Source organism: Colossoma macropomum, unplaced genomic scaffold, assembly GCF_904425465.1.
Source record: "Colossoma macropomum unplaced genomic scaffold, Colossoma_macropomum, whole genome shotgun sequence".
In the NCBI taxonomy this organism is placed as follows: Eukaryota; Metazoa; Chordata; class Actinopteri; order Characiformes; family Serrasalmidae; genus Colossoma; species Colossoma macropomum.
In genome coordinates, this window is record NW_023494788.1 from 26561606 (window position 1) to 26580127 (window position 18522).

The following is an 18522-nucleotide window of genomic DNA, read 5'->3' on the forward strand; positions in this document are numbered from 1 at the left end:
ATGTGTGCGTGTATAATTCTGTCTCTCTCACCTCATAGTATGTGCAGGTGCAGGAACAGCAGCTCCCTGGTTTGGCTGTAGCACATGTACGGTCTGCAGTAGCTGCTCGCTGTGTTTGCTGCTGGCATTCTGGTACAGCAGGCTGGGACTCTGCTCTCTCTTCACTGACCTGGCTTGCGTGTGGCCTGAGCTTTTTCCCTGGGCTCGGGATGTCCCACGGCCAACCGCCCGATTGTGCGGAGTAGAGCGCTGACCTATGTATCCTGGGCTGGAGTCTCCACACTGCTCCTCATCCTCATCAATGACCACAAGGTCCGTGGGCATCTCCTTAAACTGGTAAACGAGCCTCTGGCCCTCAACCTTGGCCAGAATGCCTCTCTGGTAGTAATACCTAATTTGAAGAGAAGGAAGAAAGTAGGTGGGTTAGCAAGGACATTTTCACACCATCAGACTAACAGAGTCTCAGAGTCATATATTGCCAAGCATGTTTTCACACACAAGGAATTTGTTCTAGTGAGTGCTCACACAAAGGCAGAACATCTGAAACAAAATGTAATAAAAATACATCTAAAATAAAATATAAACATCATAAAAAAGTACAGTACTGTACAGGTTCAGGTGGAATAGAGAGAAGGAGATTATGTTTTGGTTAAATATGAAATAAAGACATATGCAACAGTTTGAACACCTCAGGTCAAATTAGATGTTCTTCTGATTTTCTACATGCAAAGAAGTTAAGGTAGACGTTCTCTACAGGGAAAATGCTTAAATATAGCATTTTTCTGCATTTTTAGTACACATATACTATTTATTTGCTGAGATCAACTTATTGGGAAAAAAGCATAAAATATTAAATGTGCCATAATATTTGTATAGGCCACATTTTATATAGTTTTTCTTTTTCCAACATGTTAAATGTGAAAATAAAACTGACTGTGCATTAAAATGTGCAGAAGTGTATTTTTTGTAGAATATTTTAGCTTAGAATATCAACAAAACATTTGACCAGGGGCACAAACTTCTGCAAACTGCATATAACTATATGTGCATAATAATTTATATTATCTGTTCACACTATACAGCATTAAGCACATGTTTCTAGTTCAAGCTGTAGATTCATACAGTCTTGGCATAATTGATAAGAAAAAGCTCTTCCTGTGTCTTGTGGTCAATGTTCTAAGTAAGCTCACCTGAGTGCTCTTCCCATGGTTTCGTAGTTCATGTCGGGCTTATTCTTGTGCTTGCCCCAGAGCTTGGATACAGCCTTGGAGTCCACCAGCTTAAAGATGCCCTTCTCTCTCTGTGTCCATTTAATGTATTTGGGACAGGTGTTTTTGTCTTGCAGCAAAGCCAGGAGAAACTCCCACAGGTAAATTGTGTTACCTGTATTAGCAGAAGGAGGGGAACAAAGGGTCGCTCAAACTCCTCCGTCGACTCATTAAAAGTTAAAACTCTTAAAAAGCTAAACGCCAGCGTCCATATTTCACACCTTATTCCACAGGTTTTATTTAACAAACAGAATTGGCAGAGGTGCAATTATAGCATTCTTCCTCATAACCTTAATAAATCAATTTCGTTCTGGCCCGCACCAGGGCCTGGAAATTAATTAGAAGGGCCTGGCAGTAGATTACTCTTGTTTGTCATGTGCTTTGGTCAGAAGTGGTTAAAAACAGCAACCCTGGCAGCGGAGGCTGGAGAGAAAACTGCTCAGCGTGTCAGGGTGATGTATATGTATGTGCCCAGCCTGGGGACGCGGGCATAAGGGCCTCTATCAGGACGCCATCGATGTGCCCTCCAGCCCGCTATCACTTTTATTTTCCTCACAACCGCAGCAATTTGAGAGCACCCCATCAATTAAGCAGGCCTGGTCCAACCCCTCTGGAGCGGCGAGGCGACAGCCAGGGAGGCGCTCGGCACAATGTGGAAAGGAAAAAAGAGCAGAGTGGCTTTTGGGAGTATATATTTTTTTCTTTTTCTGTGCAGCCCATTGAGGCAAGACTTACCTTTGCCCTCTTTGCTCTTTTTCTTCAGAGGGAGCGAGGGATTGGTGATGGGGGAACAGGGGCGCACCACTCTGGGTTTACGCACTGCAGAAAGAAAGAGGAGATGATTAACCTCTACCTCTGGGTTTAGAAATTCATACCGTATGGATTTGGACCGTTATAAAGGAGTTTTTAAACCTGTCTCAAGCACACTTCATGCATCAACATAGATCAGCAATGATTTACTACACAGCCACATTCGTTAGCAGCTAGTAATATAATTAATAACGATTAACAATTTTTTTAAAACCTGATTTATTTATTAATGTAATGTCAACTCTTGTTTCAGTATGATATTGCGAAAAGGTGCAGTGTGGATCCACAGCACCCTCTAGTGGTAGTTATTTATTCCTGCAGTACCTTTGTTTTTCCTGGCTGGTTTGGAGGGACTCTTCTGATGAACTTCATCCATGGAGGATGTTTCTTCGTCCAGTGAAACGTCCATGCAATCAGGTGATAGCTGTTCTGGCCGCAGGGATGTGTAGGTCAGGTCTGATTCCAGCAGAGCTCCATATGGGTGAACTACATATATGCAGGGAGGGGATATATATGTATATATATATATATATCAGATAACACCAACACATAAAAAAATAATAATCAGTGTATTCAAAAAGCGTCAAACCCAGCTCTGATATTTGTTAATATAACTATTGCAAGAAAGAATTCACATTATTAGCTTTCATATGAAAGGGTAAAAATGAAACAGGAAAGATTTTGATTAAGATACAGAATCCTTAAATTTCCACACAGTGAGAAAGGTCCTTCAGGAAAAAGCTTTTAGAAGAGAATAAAAATTTGTATTCATGAGAATAAAATGTCCTGTGCTTTTAAGAAACTTCCTGGAATCCTCCTAACAGCGCTAGGCATGCTTAGATAGCCACATAGACAGTGAGTCAGGCCATACTCATGCGTTTCTCATCCAGGATGTTGTTGGGAGACTCCATGTTCAGCAAAGCCTCGGCTGCCTCAGTGGTTTCTATATTATCTTCTGCTCCTGACACTGGGGTCTCCACTGTAGCGAATCAAACGTGAGTTTGCATTAGAGGTGTACTGGAATTCTGCTACACAGGATGTTCTTTACCGAACACTCTAAATATAACAAGATGATAGATGACAATAGATGGTATTTGTTGCAAAAAAGAAACAGTCCAGACTGAAACTATGCTTATAACTTGCAAGTGGGCAGGGATAAACTGCTGTGGGCTATCTGTGTATGTATCTGCTGGTTTTCGTCACTTCGCAGAAACAGTGAATTCACAACAGGCTGTTTGTGCAGCTTAGTTTGTGTATGTTCCGGGGAGTGAATGGAACATTTTGAAACTGCTCTTTTATTTGAAGAAAAATTCATTTTCCATAATATGGGCCCTTTCAATGTCTCCCACAGGTGGTTCAAGTCTTGCATGTTGATGACAAGGAGGTAAATGTGTGTGGTATGCCACTATTCCCAAGCTAGTACGGTCAAAAATATTGTCACCAATATTTATGTGTATGATGTTGCATCTCTCAAAGTAAACCTGATTAATCGTTCATCTGTTAAATTATTCCAAATTGACAAAGAAAAGACTCATTTGTTGATTTGTTGACAAGCTCGATGCCCCCAATAAGACAAACCACTATCATTGGCAAAATTATTCTGTTCAACAACATCGTGATTCAAATTAACTTATGAGGTTTCACATGTGAGCGATATGGAGCCTTGCCCTGTATTTCTTGATTTTGCACCATTTTCTTGATACATACTGTGGTAGCTTCTGATACTACTTAAGAATTACTATAAAGACAACTATATACACAGTGGGCATGCAACATTGGTAACATCCAGTGGTTCTCTGTGATTATCATTCGGCAACCAATGGCAAACTAACAAGTGGACGTTGTTCTTTTGGACCAGCTCATGCAAGTGTCTCTATACTGGAGAACCGATCATCATGTACAAGGATTTCCTTGTTTCACTTGCTTACCAGACAAACAACGTACAATATAATCTTTTCAAGTGGGGTTCAAAGTATGTATATGTGTAGTTAATTAGTTGATGTTCTGTTTGTATCCCTCATAGATACAATCTCTTCTATTGTATAGATTTATAACTAACTATATAATGATTAAACAAAGAGAATCTTTAAATAAAGGTGAAGGAAAAAAAACACATGGGATGTGAATAAAAATGAAACAACAATTTGGGCAATATTATTTAAATTATCACGATATTCAGTAATATCAATATACATTCCCCAAACATTTCACAGGCAGTGTATGGCCATGACCATTATGCTGCAGCTAACTCACCAGATAGCCCAACGTCTCCCACCATAATGTTCTCCTCCACCACGTCCTGCATTGTGTCTACCATGATGCCGTTGGTCACCTCATCAGCTTCCAGCCCCGAATACACCTGCATGAGGTCAGCAGCGGGCACATGCTCCACGATGACTGCTGGGAAGACCGACGGGTCGTCCAGCTGTCGGGCCAAACACACAGACGAGAAAACACCATGAGCACATTAATCTGCAGTTAGTAAACAAACACTACAGATTCATCCATATTAAAATAACATCTTCACTGTTACAAAAGCTTCAATTGAACAGGGTAGGTTATAATATAATTCTGGTTACGTGACTGTATATGCGCATATAATATACATGTCTCAATTATGACAAAAGGCTATAAAGTCTTTTCGCATACATGAAGGTCACCAAACATCATAATTATTATCTTCATTCGGGCTTACAGAGAATGAAAGCCTAATGGTGTGTTCATAATAGATTTACACACTGAGCTCAGTCTTACTAGCAGTTTGGATTCCAGTCAGCGTTCGCAGTACAATAGTGTGTCATTCACAGGGCACATGCAGCCTCGTACTATATCAATAGAGGCTTAATGACTAAATGAAATAAACAGATAGCATGATTTCAGGGAAACACAATCAGGCTCCCTCAGCCCCAACCGATGCCAGGAACATCAGTTTTGGCCCTTCATTTCCACTAGAGCATTCTTGTGTGGGTGGGGTGCACAGCAGCACAGCGCAGGGGGGAAACACAGGAAATAGCTGGAGCTGGAGTACAGAACCAAAATGCACCCCACCCTACATAGCCATCTTGCCATTAGGCATAAAATTACAAAGGTCTTTCTCTTTTTTCTTTCCATGCTTTCTTTTCTCCCTCCACTCCATTTGACAGTCACTGAGTGGACAGGGTAAAGTAGGACTAGTAAGGGTCTATTCAACTGCAATTTTGCTCTGCTTCGTTCAGCGGTGTTTTCCAGCGCCGTTCCCAGAGTGGGCCAGACCTAAGCCATCACTCTGTGTGTGTGTGTGTCTGTGTGTGTGTCCAGTAGAAGCTCTTAGTCAGACTCCAGTGAGAAGTGAGACAGAGAATTGCTCCTGTTTGCTCTGTGCCTGACAGCAGTTGCGAACAAGGTGAATGACTCTTCCAGAATATGAATAAAAATCAATGGAGCAGATTCTTTCTGAAGGAGCACTACAACTTAAGAGGACTGCTGACCTTTTACAGGCTGATATAATAGCTTAAGAGAGGAGGTTAAATTATACTTGAGTCCAGCGTGACTATCAAGAGTCTGACGCATGATCTGAGGGACTTCTACCTTCACATGTCCCCAGGGCAGAGAAATAAATACATACATATGCATTCTGCCACCAGGAGATGGTAGCAGAGTGCAAAAGGCCAAAACAGTGTTGTGCTGGATATGTCTGAGAACTTGCATATCATCACCTTTACAAAACCTTTTATCTCTGAAACAAGAAACAAGTCATTTTGAACCATTTCTGCTGGCTCATTCACCATGTAATGGTTACAAGATGTAAAGGGCAGGTGACATTTTTAAATGGTCTAAATCAGTGGTCACTAAACCTGCTTCTGGAGATCTATCTTCCTGCAGACCCTAACTGACCACACCTGATCCATTTAATTATTGTCTTCAGAAATTCTCGATTAGCTGAATGAGGGGTGATAGATTTGTGTTGGAGGTGAAACCTGCAGGAAGGTAGATGTGCAGGAGGAATGGCAGTATAAATAGAAAAAAGAAAAAAAAAAAACTAAGCTGTGAGGTTTAGCTATTACAGCAACAATATAAAACTTGAGTTAGAGCTGTACAGACTTGTAAATTAACAAAAGCAAGTAGCTAATTACAGAGTACAACAGTTGCCAGAATGTAGTAAAGCACTCCCTTGAGTAGACATTTTTTTCCCTTACTGTTTTTATCCTTGTGGAATCTTTGGCTGGAATCTGTTTTTTTCCTCCCTCATCTCTGCACAAGTGACTATTGTTATGGCATTCTTCACAAGTATTTGAGGTGTTTGGATCTTCAGGACTGAGCCCAAGGCCAAAATCATTCATAAGCTACAAATTAACAGGGTCTCCTACCACTACAGACGCTGCCCTCAACAGTTTCAACTGTAATGGAAACAGAACTGTTTTAAAACTATTAATGAATGTTGTACATTTAAGACAAAGTGTGCTTTCTTTCTAATTCTGTTAACATGCTAATTAGCGATGCAGCGAAATGGGAATTGTGGGCTATAGCTGATATTTATCATATGTAAATTTTCAGGTGCTCCTGGTCAAATTACATGTTTGATTACCTAATGAAAATAAGTTCTGTACAGAGAACAAACTTGTGTACAAAGACAAGGTTTGCAGAATACTGTAATTGCACACTAATGCACAATTACTGTTCACGTTTCAGACTTTACATATTGAAAATAACACATATAATGTGGCCTAAATATGGCACATTGTATATTTTGTTTTATTTTTTGAAATACATTAAATTCAGCAAATAAGGCAAAACCGTGCAGTAAAATTAGCACAAAAATGACATATTTTAGAGGGCATGTTAACTTATTTTCCCTTAGGAAATTAAGTACACATGCAGTGTTCATACTTTTGCAGCTTACTTTATCTACTAATGTTGATATAGCTGGTGATACAAACACATTTTATAAAATGTTATAAAACTGGGACTAAATCCATCAGGATTAGCATTATACAGTAAAATACAGCATGTTTTTCTCTAGGGTTAAAAAGGCAGAAAAATGAATAAAATGCTGACATTTTAGCTTAGCAGCCCAAACATTCTGCTCTTCTGGAGTACAATAAATATGTCATCTAATATTGGTTTGAAATATCAGCCAACTCTAAACTATCAAATGCATTTTTACTGCCAATACCAATATGATATTATTATACATCCCTAATGTTTATCTGTAGAAAAGTACAATTTATGAGCAGCTCTTGCTGGCCTAAACACATATGGACAAGAAACGTGAAGCTGTGTGTAGGAGGCAGACAAAGAATTGCTGGCTTGCTTAGTGCAGTATTTTGAGGCAGGCCAGACAGTCTGGGGAGAATCCTAGTGCGCTGACTGCTGAGCAAGCATTATTAGACATCTACCTGCTCTCATCATTCTACATCTATGGAAAAACACCTAATGCAAAACCTGCCTTTTGCTTATATCATGTAGTTTGGGTTTAGCACCCCTCTCTGCATTTACCCCTGTGGTGAGGACTGTCTTAGAGAAAGTCATTCCTCTGCCTGTAGAGACTGTCATCATCAGCAGATATAAGAAGGCCACTGACATTCTTTACTGTAGAACTAACACTTAGATGTAGAGGCCTAGGTCCACAGGAAAGCATAATGTTGCCTTTTATCAGGCAACATTACATGACTATAGCACATGTTTATCTGATGACAAGTCCATGATTATCAGTTAATCGTTACGACTTATGCGTATGAAAAAGAGTGCGACTCTCTGTCTCTAGATGTTGCCTCAAAACTGGCCTCCTCCTCACCGTTGTCATCAACCGCATTTCTAAAAGGGAAATATCAGACAAAGATCAGGGATTTGCATATCTGAGTTCCCTGTTCCTGTTGTCAGAACAAAACTACTAGTATCACAAGGCATGTTCCCTCTTCTAAACGCTTTTCTTCTTTACCTGCCTTCTCTAGCAATCACCAACCTCTAACCATGTTAGCTTCACCAATATACACAATACAACGCCCCAGTTTTAAAGCAAAGTCTAGGCGTAACTGAATGATAGCCTCATTCATGAAGACCTAAAAAGAGAACAGTTATTAGGACCGATTTCTCTGTTTAGAGCATTTAACTTGGGCTGATCCAGTTATATGTGACGTAACATAGAAATTGCATCTTAAATCATAAATTCAAATGATACATTATGGCTGAACAATACTGGGGAAAGATCACACTGTCATATTTTGATAAATTTTGTATTACCTAAAAAACAAAGATATCTACATAAAACTCCATAAATGTTATAAATGGACCTCAATGGGAAAAAAATCAAAGACAGGGAAAATTAAGGATTTGGGTCATTTCACAAATTATATATTGTGCAGCCCTAATGTGTGTATAAGACAAGGTGAGTTCAAAATCTGATTACATGCCAATGTGTGCTCTGAATGCTGTAGGTATGCTCCCATTTGGATTCACTCACAGTAGACGCAAGCAGCCGTCTGCAGTAGTTGTACTCAGACATCCAGGCTTAACATAATTTCACTGTCATTACATGATGTCTTGACTTATGGTGGTAATTATTGACTCTGCAAAACCCAATCCTGCACGGCTGATGATTAGAGTCCAGAAAAGCAGCTGTACACCTCCCCCACACCAGCCATGTGGAAAAAGTGGTGTGCACACACTCACATACACACCAACACAGACTCACTTACATGCATGCAAAAACAGACCAAGACCAAAAAACAACTCTCTTGTTATCACTGGGAATGGGGTAAACGTTGTCGGTTGTCTTTCAGATATTGCCCACTAAAAAATTCTACTTTCCTTAGAGATTTTTTGCTTTCTTTTTTTCTTTTTAACACAAAAATGGCAACTGCATCAAAATAAATTTTGTAGGAAGTCATTAACTGTGACCACTGCCACAGCTAATGTGATGGTGTGGTGACCGTGGTGGTCTGCCTTGCTGAGCTAATTCACCTGGCATCACAGATGCTGTTCTATTGAGTGAAGTTTGCTAATATAACTATATGGAAAATACATGTATACATAAGCTACTGGTACACTGAGAGGTAATCATTTTAGTAGCTGAACAGTAGGCCTACCTAATAAAAATAACCTAGAACGAATGACGTCAGGGCAGACCAGCTCGGCAGGGGGACCACATCGGCCACCACAACAGTGGTGTTTTTATTAGTGTAAAGTTTTAAATAAATGTTTCTTTTTTTCAAAGCAACACATGAATATTTTCTGGTTCTGGCGCATGTAAATACAGCATCTTAAATACAATGTACAGTCATATGCAAAAGCCCTTGGTCAAATTACATGTGTTGTTTGAAGTGAAAATAAGCACTCATCCTCTACAGAGAACACATTTCTGCACACTTTAATGCACAGTTACTGTTATTTGCTGAATTTAACATACTGGAAAAAATAAAGTACAAAATGTGGTATGTAAAAAAGTTACTCAGCAAATAAATACATAAATTATGCATTAAAATTTGCCATACTTAGGTATGTTCTCTGTAGAGATGTGTTAACTTATTTTCACTTATTTTCAAAAAACATGCAATTTGATGGGGGTGTTCGAATATTTGCATACAACTGTATATATGATAAACATGTTTCTATTTTGGCCAAAAGATTTGTTTGGTGGCCCAAGTGGCCAGTGCAAATTTTTGTATCTGTCTATCCATGACTGAGAGTTTAAACGACATTTAAAATGTGTATTTTTGGACGTAAGTGTGTGCAGGGAGCGGTTGAGACGGTTTGCGTTATTGCAAAACAAAAAGTAGAGCTCAGGGTAGAACAGGCCCCGTCTCTTGCACTGCCTCTTAACAGGTTATGCTGGTTAAGCCTGAATTCTCTCAGTTCAGAGGACTAAATACAGCAAGGCCGGTCATACTTGATTCATTCATGACACACATTAGACACAAACGCAGGCACATACACATATGCACATGCAAATGCAATCAGAAATATGCACGCACACACAAACACACCAGATTCAGAGCGGGTTCCAGCTACATGTCAAAATACATACACAAAAGGAAAGATAAACTGTACGAAAATCCTGTGTATATTTTATGTGTTCATGTTATAAAGGCAATGCTATTCTTAGTATGTAAATGAATAGCCATGAAGATCTAAAGAGAGACCAGTTTTAAGACTGGTAAGTTCTGCTTAAACTAGCAAAGCATTTAAACTATATAGTGTATGTAGTAAAAAATACTGTACTGTGCAAAAGTTAAATTCTTGCGTAGGAAAGGTGAAAGTCAATGAAAAAAACAAGAGTTTCCAAACCTGGCATTAAAAAAAAATCCAGCTTCAAGATGAGCTTGGTCAAACACATATGCAAAGACACTCACAAGCTGTTCATCCATTTGAATCCAGCAAGCTTAAAAGATGAATTGGATTCACAAAGACTAAAAATATGCTTAGAAACCAGCATGGAATTAAATTTTGAAAATATAGCGGTTCAATTGAATTCGATCCCAATTCTTTTGCACATTTGCATAATACAAAGAATGACCTCTGTGCCACAGATGCTACATTTATTCCCAAATAATCTCCACTCCAGTCAGGCATGCACGCACACACACACACACATACTTGGGCATACACACACTAGAGGGCTCCCATCACACACTTTCCATCTGTGTCCTGCCAGAAACCCACACAGTCATTTCTCTCCCCAAACTCAGTTTTTTTCCGTGCCCTGCCCACCCAGACCTGTCACGTCAGCAGAGGAGGCATCAAAGGCCTGGACCTTTAACCAACACCACACCCCCCGACTCCCACCACACAAGTCCCCCCTACTCCCACCCCCCAGCACCCCCCCACCCCCAACCCCACCCCACCAAAACCAAAACCGCTCAGCACTTCTCTGTTCTAAAACAATCCCCTCCGGGGGTGGGAAACAAAAGACAGAAACTGACCTTTACAAATGGACAAAAAATATACACAAGAGGAAAGATAACCAATATGAAAACCCTGTGTGTAAATCATGTTATGTGTTAAAGTTATTAAAAGGTCACTTAAGACACTTATTTCATTTAGTATCTAAATGAATAGCCATGAAGATCTAAAGAATAAACCACATTTGGGACCAGCTCATTCTGCTCAAACCAGCTAAGCACTTGATCAAGACATGGAGTTGAGAGATATAGAGATCCAAAAGTCGAGACCACCTTTCATTTATTCAATCAAAATTATTCCCTTCTCAGAAAACATTTCTGAGGAGACATAAGATAATCCACCTGCATAAGTAAGTGGTAAGTCAGAGGAAAATAAGCGAGAAGTTTCAAAAACTGGAGTTAAAAAAATTATTGAATAATATAGAGAAAATGAGACTATCAACCATGCAAGACCTGGCAAACCTCCAAAACTGTGACCATCAGCTAACCAGTATTTAAAGCTTTCATTTAAAAAAGACAGGATAATCTCAACCTCCATTCTTGTTTCAGATCTGAAAATCTCCAGGTGTTTCTGTCCAACCTTTTACTGTGAATAGACAACTCAATGCTATGTGTCTGAAAGGCTGTGTAGCTGTCAAGAAGAAGGAAACAGAAAAAAGTATAGAAAAAAGTACAGAAAAAAATACTTTTTACATTGTAAATGCTTTGACATTATATTTAGCTGTTGAGGCTTCTGAGTATATCTGAGTAAAGCTGTTAAATAAGCTTTCTGCTTTTTCTGCTGTTGCTGAAAAATGAATAATTTGAGCTTTATAGCCAGAACATTAAATAAAAAATGGCAGTCTCTGATTTTTGCACAATACTATACATCGCACAGAAGTTTCAGCTTGGTCTGAAATATGTGCTCTGTATATTTTGATGTTTTTCCTGCTATAATGCAACTAATCAGGTAATTAATATGCCCTTCCTAAGTTGAAGTGAGTACGTCACAGCAGTTAAACACTAAAATATGCTGTACATAGGTAATCCAGCACCAGGATTGGGAACCACTAGTCCACTGTCTTTTCTTGGCTGTGTGTGATGGTGTGATGTTGGGTACCTGGTTGATTTCATCCATGCCATTGCTGGCAAACTCGAAGACGAGCTCACTGGATTGGACTGCAGTGGTCATGGCGTAGCAGCAGCGGGTCGGGGGGGTGAGGGGAGGGCTCAGACTGACAGTCAGTCACTCCTGCCTCTCCAGAGACTCCCCAGAGCAAAGGCACCGCACCCCTCGACACAGGAAGCGCCCAGAGGCCGGCACGCAGCTGAGGTAGTTTTGCCGCTTTCACAAAACAAGAGGCACTACTGGGTACAAAAAAACAGCACCACCACCAAGTTCCCTTTTTTCGGTCTTGCCCACGTTCCCTTGCTCCGCCACAGTTCGCCAGCTGTTTCTGCCGGTGGCTACGAGTTCTGGGTTGTGGAGACTGATGGAGGAGGGCTTTCCTCTTGCACTCTCTCAGGCTCAGGGCCACTCCAGCTGCATCTGGGGCATCTACACCTTCAAGAAAAAAAGAGGGACAGAAAGAGAGAGGAAATCACATTACGACCGTGTGATCAAAAGTTAAAACTGGCTTTCATCTCCAAGGGCAGCCTGAGACTTTGGTGGGGCAAGCCTGAGGGTGAGACAATACCACTGGGACGGAGCTGGAAAGACTTAGTTTTCTGATGCAGCAAAGCCCCCGTACGTTCCATGTGATATTTTAGTGCACCATCTTCAAGCCTGTGCCTGAGACAGCCAAAAGCTTACTGTCAAGACTCTGAGGCAGCCTGGCTGGGCCGAACCTAAACGGCTGAATGGAAAAATGCGCCCCGCTTTCCAGTAACACATCTATCAGCATGCTTCCCCCATACACACACTTTTGCTCCTGTTTATTCTTTCAGGACAGAACCAGAACACTTAACTTGTTATATCATTAAGTGATCACTGGCAGAGCTCGACTGGCTTTAATTTCCCATTTCGGTAGTCATTATTAAGTGAATCCAAACACAAAGCAATTAGGCATATGCTCAACGCTACCCCTATTGCCAAGTCTCACATTCATTCATTAAGGCCCAGCGGTGATACACAGCCTTCCTCTCCCTCTCTTTTAGGGAGTTGGAGGGGCGTGAACACAGGATATGAAGTCACCCAGGCTGATCACAGAAACTTTCTTTTGGAACAAGGAGAACAGGAGGTTGTTTAACAAGTAACACAAGCAGAGGGACATAATGCAACCAAATTCCTTTTCTTTCAAAGCATATATACTCTTCAAATAATTTTGTCACTCACTCTGTTCCCCCGAAAGTGGGGGCAGTGTAGGGTGGGAGAGGGAGTGTTGGTGATGGGGGTGTCTAGTTAAAGATTAAACCACTGGGAGGAGAAGGTAAAGAACAGGGAGGAGGCTTGACAGGAGTGGGGTGGACAGGATCTTCGTGGGCAGAGAAGTAGACCCAAGCTCCAGTGTGGTAGGGTGGGGCTCATTTGCTTTTAAAAGGGCCATCTGATGGACAGAGGGAGCAGAGAGTGAATTGTCTTCGAGGACACAGGTTGGACAAGGTGGGGTACAGAAGATGAAAGAGTGTGAGAGAGAGACCGTCTGCAGGTAAATGCAGGATGCCTTGACGATGTTATTGTCAAAATGTCAAGAGTGTCAAGTGTCGACCAACGAGTCTATGTCTGTGGTGAGATGGTGATCAGCAACTTCGCTGCTTAACTGTGTGTGCGTGTTTAACGGTGCGAAATAAGCCACCCACGAGCCAAACTCAGATACAACCAACCATTATAAGTCTGTCTGTGATATTTCTTGTAAAGGAAAGTTTTCATAAAGTATTTGATTTCATAAACATATTTGACAATAATTGGGCAACATTTTTATATCAAATTTGTGATTTAGGAGAGTGAAATTTTCACGTATTAAAGGCTACAATTTTTATTATTTGCCACATCATTCAGTGTTGTCAATGTTTAAGTGAGGGAATTTAAATGTGCCCTATGACTAAGACTTTTTTTGTTAAAATTGAAAGAAGAAACATTACTGTGTAAGGTGAAAAACAACATGCTAAAATATGGTGCCTGTGCACTGCTGTGAGTCTCCATGTAAAGCTTGAAATAGACCACGTCATTCACCTATTTACACAGTAACATACACCTCTTTTATGAGGAAACATCACACAAAGTCTAAAAAAGAAAGTCTGGCTCAAAGTTTAGGTTTCAAATGTTTGGGTAAAATCAACACTATACTGATGAAGATACTATGATAAAAGTGTACATTTTACTTACATCTTCAGAAGACATGTCCTTCACCAAGTTTTGACTGAGTTCTCTTTGAATACTCTTTCAACACACTTGCAATCATCACATTTATCCACTCAGAGACGAGATCCGAAGCACAACCAACACTACGAAATGTTCTTTCACATACTGCCTACAAGTACGCATTTCCACCAGAGGTCTCCTGATCCCCCAAACTTACATAGTGCAGCCTGTTAAACCTAATTATGTAGAGCTTGTGAGTCTGACACACTTTAAAAATGCAGATTTTTAAATAACCCAACTAGGCCTAGGATTTTCTAGGAGTGTCTTTTTTGAAAATTAATGACAATATCTTCTCCTAGGATACTGAAAACATGTAGGTGACTCTGAAAATTAATACCACCCAACACTAATGTAGGGTACTTGGAAATGAAAGGTCTCAGAGAACCTTCTGTTGAAGCAGGAGCCTCATCCTCACCATGTGACCTCAGGCTGGGCTACACCTACCCAGAGGAGAGCAAGAGAGGAGGATCCGGTGGCCTGAGACAGAGGAACATTAGCCTATCATTAGCCCTGACCACACTGGATCCCCCAAACCCATTAGTACCACACACTGCTCCCACAGTAAGAACGCTACATCTGGAGTTGCTTGCTGTCTTTACTCCTCTGCTTTGGTACAGTCTCTGGCAAGAGCAGAGGGATAAAGCTGCTGTTCTGGTTACACTGTGCAGATACTGCCAATTTCAGGGAAAATATTATGCACACTCATCTTTCCAGAGAAAACGCATTTCCATGAATTAAAATTATACTGTAGTTCAGATGTGCTAAGGGTAATCAAGTATGAAATCTGAAGTTTTAGAGGGTTTAACCATGAGTGGGGAGCTAAGATATATACACAAGTGATCCATGGCTACTGCTGTACCCTTGGGGCCCATAACGGGACCACACACACCCTCATACTTAAGCTATGTAGAGACAGTTTCTCCACAGCCCTGGAAAGAGGTGACCCTCTCTGTCGTCTCCCCATGCAGCTGGAGCCAGAGGTCACAAACTGGAACCAGTTTAGCTCTGCATGGCTGAACACAGCCTGGCCTAAAATGCAGTCCCACCTCAAATTCTCACTTCTTCTTTCCTTTTCAAATGGCTTCCAGTAATCAGAAGTGAAAAATAAGCATGGGACTGCAAGTGCATGTCACAGTGACATACCAGAATGCAAGCCTTGTCCATTCTATTAGTTAGTGAACTCCAGGCCCTGCAAGGTACAGACATGCTTTTGAGCACATTTATCATTCGCACCATCTGCGGTTTATCTGCTGGCAAATGAAAGCATGTTATCAGGTTGACTGAAATGTTTCACGGACAGCAGAGTGCCTGGTGTGTTTCTAATGTGTGTCAAGCTGTTAGGGTCATGATTACTTGATTAAACTCATCGACTGAAATTTAGCGTCCCAATAAATTGGCAGTCAAATTACACGTTTTATTGATTTTGAAAATAAGCACACATCCTCTACAGAGAACACACTTCTGCACATGTTAATGCACAATTGCTGTTTATTTGCTGAATTTCACATATTGGGTTAAAAAAACGTGGCCTGTGCAAAAATTAATGGCACATTTTAGATTTCACGTTAATTTTCTCAGAGCAAAAGAGCAAAGAAAGAAACTGTGCACTAAATTCTGCAGAAAATGGGAAATGTTCCATGTGGAGGGGGTGTTAAAGTTTCACATAGAATATATCAGCAAAACATGCAGTTTGTGTCCAAACATCTGCACACAATGATATAAACATATTGTGCAAATGTCTTATGTATCTGAGAAATTGATGTGTAAAGCCATTTACCTGGGCAGTAAGCATGTTTTTGGTCAAAAACACTAGAACAAATACAAATAAACAAAAATGCATGTCAGGGTGCTAGCTTAACCATTTCCAAACCTTTCCTCAAGGAACCCCAGTGTTCACAGTTACTATATAATTCCTAATTAGACAAATCAATCCTCAATTCATACACACAGTCACTTCTCATACTACAATAATATGTTGCAGGCATGGCCTCCTTTTTCTAATCTTGTATAGTGTTTAATAAATATTAAAGTTTTAAACAATTTCCTTGGCTGCTCTGTACTGTGTGTATATATATATATATATATATATATATATATATATATATACACACACACACACACACACACACACACACACATATATATCTATATGTGTGTGTGTGTGTATATATATATATATATATATATATATATATATATGTACATACACACACACATACACACATATATATATATATACATATATATATATATATATATATATATATATATACATATATATATATATATATATATATATATATATATATATATATATATATATATATATATACACACAAACACACATACAGATATATAGATATGTACTACCAGCTTAGAAATGAACAGGGAGACCCCATAGGAAGTACACAGTGAGTGGCCACCATGACAGCAGCCTATAAATGCCTCCAGAGCGCATGACAACAGCTGGCTTGTCTTGGTCCATGGGCAGAGACCCAGCCGGAGGGTGCAGCAGCACTGCAGCACGTCATTCAGCTCAGGCCGAGAGGGAGGGGCGCTGGGCCTGCTGGAGAGTTACTCAATACACAAGACTCCAGTGAGCAAACATTCTCCAGGGTGGGGCTCTCATGGAGAGACTGAGAGGCTACAGGCTGTCAAGGTTATGCACATTTGACAGTCGGCGAGAAACTCTGGGGTGTCTGTCGCCATATAATGTAATACTTTTAGTGGCCCTGATCCACTAGAAGCCTTCTTCACAAAAGACCTACAGACTGTATAGGTCAGTGAAATGATAGCTTTCAAATGCAGTGTGAACAGAGAACAGAAAGCAACTGAATAAGCGTACTTGCCGATGGAACAACAACCAAATAGAGACTGGGTCTGTGGACAAATTTGTTTCCCCCCAAAGGACCCTCAACCCGCCCCTTTAGCCTCCTCGGCTGAGCTCATTGTTGACCATGAAAGGAGGCAATTTAAGTCAATCGACTGACTAAACCATGAGTCACGCTGCCTGTAGAATTCCAGCACGGAAAAAGAGCACATTCAGGCATCAAGATAGAGACAAATCTAATCAACTTCTTGACGGTGGTTGAGAATACGGATTCGGTATGTGGCATGATCGTCAGCTGATTCCGTGAAAAAACAACCAAAAGCAGAAGGTTTGGCAAGGCTTCCATATATGGGGGATGACATCATAGTCACAGTGAAGTCAGCTGTTTCTGAGAAAAACAGGTCTTGAGTGGCTCTTAGAATAGCATGGGAGCTGAGAAAAGGTTTTAGAAATGCAAAGGGAGAGAGAGATGAAGAGAGAGAGAGAGCAAGAGAGAGAGAGAAAAAAAGGGATTTGTGGAGGCTGGAGGTCTTTCCTTCTTGGCAATTACACAGGATTGGTATTCCTGGCATTTCAGAACATGCTTCTTCTCCTAGCACACGTCTGGACGGAGAATCCACTCTTAGAGGCACGGTGATGTAAATCAGCCTCCACACACACCCTTACAACTAAGTAGAGTGTCTAAAGAGTAGCGACAGAAACAGCACCACTCCTTAACTCCTCAAACTCTAAGGGCCTGTCTGTGGAGCCCACACTTCAGTTCCTAAAATGTCTCAATTACACAGAATCATGTGCAGAGTCAAACAAACTAAATTTTTACTTGAGAGTTAAAATAAAAGCAAAAAACCCCACTCATTCAATCATGCTAAAATTGTTAGAATTAGCTACACAGCTAACAAATAAATGTGCAGTGCCCTCTAAATGTGTTATAGCACCAAGTTAGGAGATTTCATGAGACCCATGATGTGTCACACTGAATTTACGTTGATTTGCCTAAACCTACTGCACTCAATTGACGCTCTGTTTGTTGCGGCACAATATGAGTGTGAAATCTAATGACTATGTACAAAGAGACAAAGCAGTCAGCATAAATAATCCCAAATAATTGTGATTAGGTGATGATGTAATAATTGTGACAGAGCTACAACATACTTTAGTTTCATAGTAGTTACTGAATAGTTCAAAGTAGTTTATAGTATAAACATAGCAGTAACAAGTCTTGAGATTAACATCCAAACAATAAGCCTGCAGTTTAACAGGTTAAGAAGTGACTCCCCCAGCGTTCAGTCAAAGAGAGAACAAGCATAAATGTGCTATATGAGTCAGTTCAATGATGATCTTACAGGCTCATTCTGTCTGGGTAGACAGGAGAAATTGCTGAGTGAGAGAATGAAACAG

At 40.4% G+C, this 18522-nt stretch overlaps 1 protein-coding gene across 6 annotated transcripts in view; it reads right to left on the reverse strand.

Annotated features, from left to right (window-relative positions):
* Positions 1 to 18522, reverse strand: part of elf1 (E74-like ETS transcription factor 1) — a 51268-nt gene that overhangs the window by 4228 nt on the left and 28518 nt on the right. For 3 of the 6 annotated variants that reach the window (XM_036568932.1, XM_036568931.1, XM_036568934.1), the window contains exons 2-8: positions 12054 to 12497; positions 4332 to 4503; positions 2950 to 3057; positions 2403 to 2564; positions 2004 to 2087; positions 1191 to 1383; positions 32 to 391 (exon numbers count right to left, since the gene is read on the reverse strand). In XM_036568932.1, coding sequence (XP_036424825.1) covers positions 32 to 391; positions 1191 to 1383; positions 2004 to 2087; positions 2403 to 2564; positions 2950 to 3057; positions 4332 to 4503; positions 12054 to 12125 — 1151 coding nt within the window. In that variant the 5' untranslated portion in view covers positions 12126 to 12497. The remainder of the gene's footprint in view (positions 1 to 31; positions 392 to 1190; positions 1384 to 2003; positions 2088 to 2402; positions 2565 to 2949; positions 3058 to 4331; positions 4504 to 12053; positions 12498 to 18522) is intronic. The other 3 variants (XM_036568936.1, XM_036568935.1, XM_036568937.1) reach the window with 2 other exon arrangements.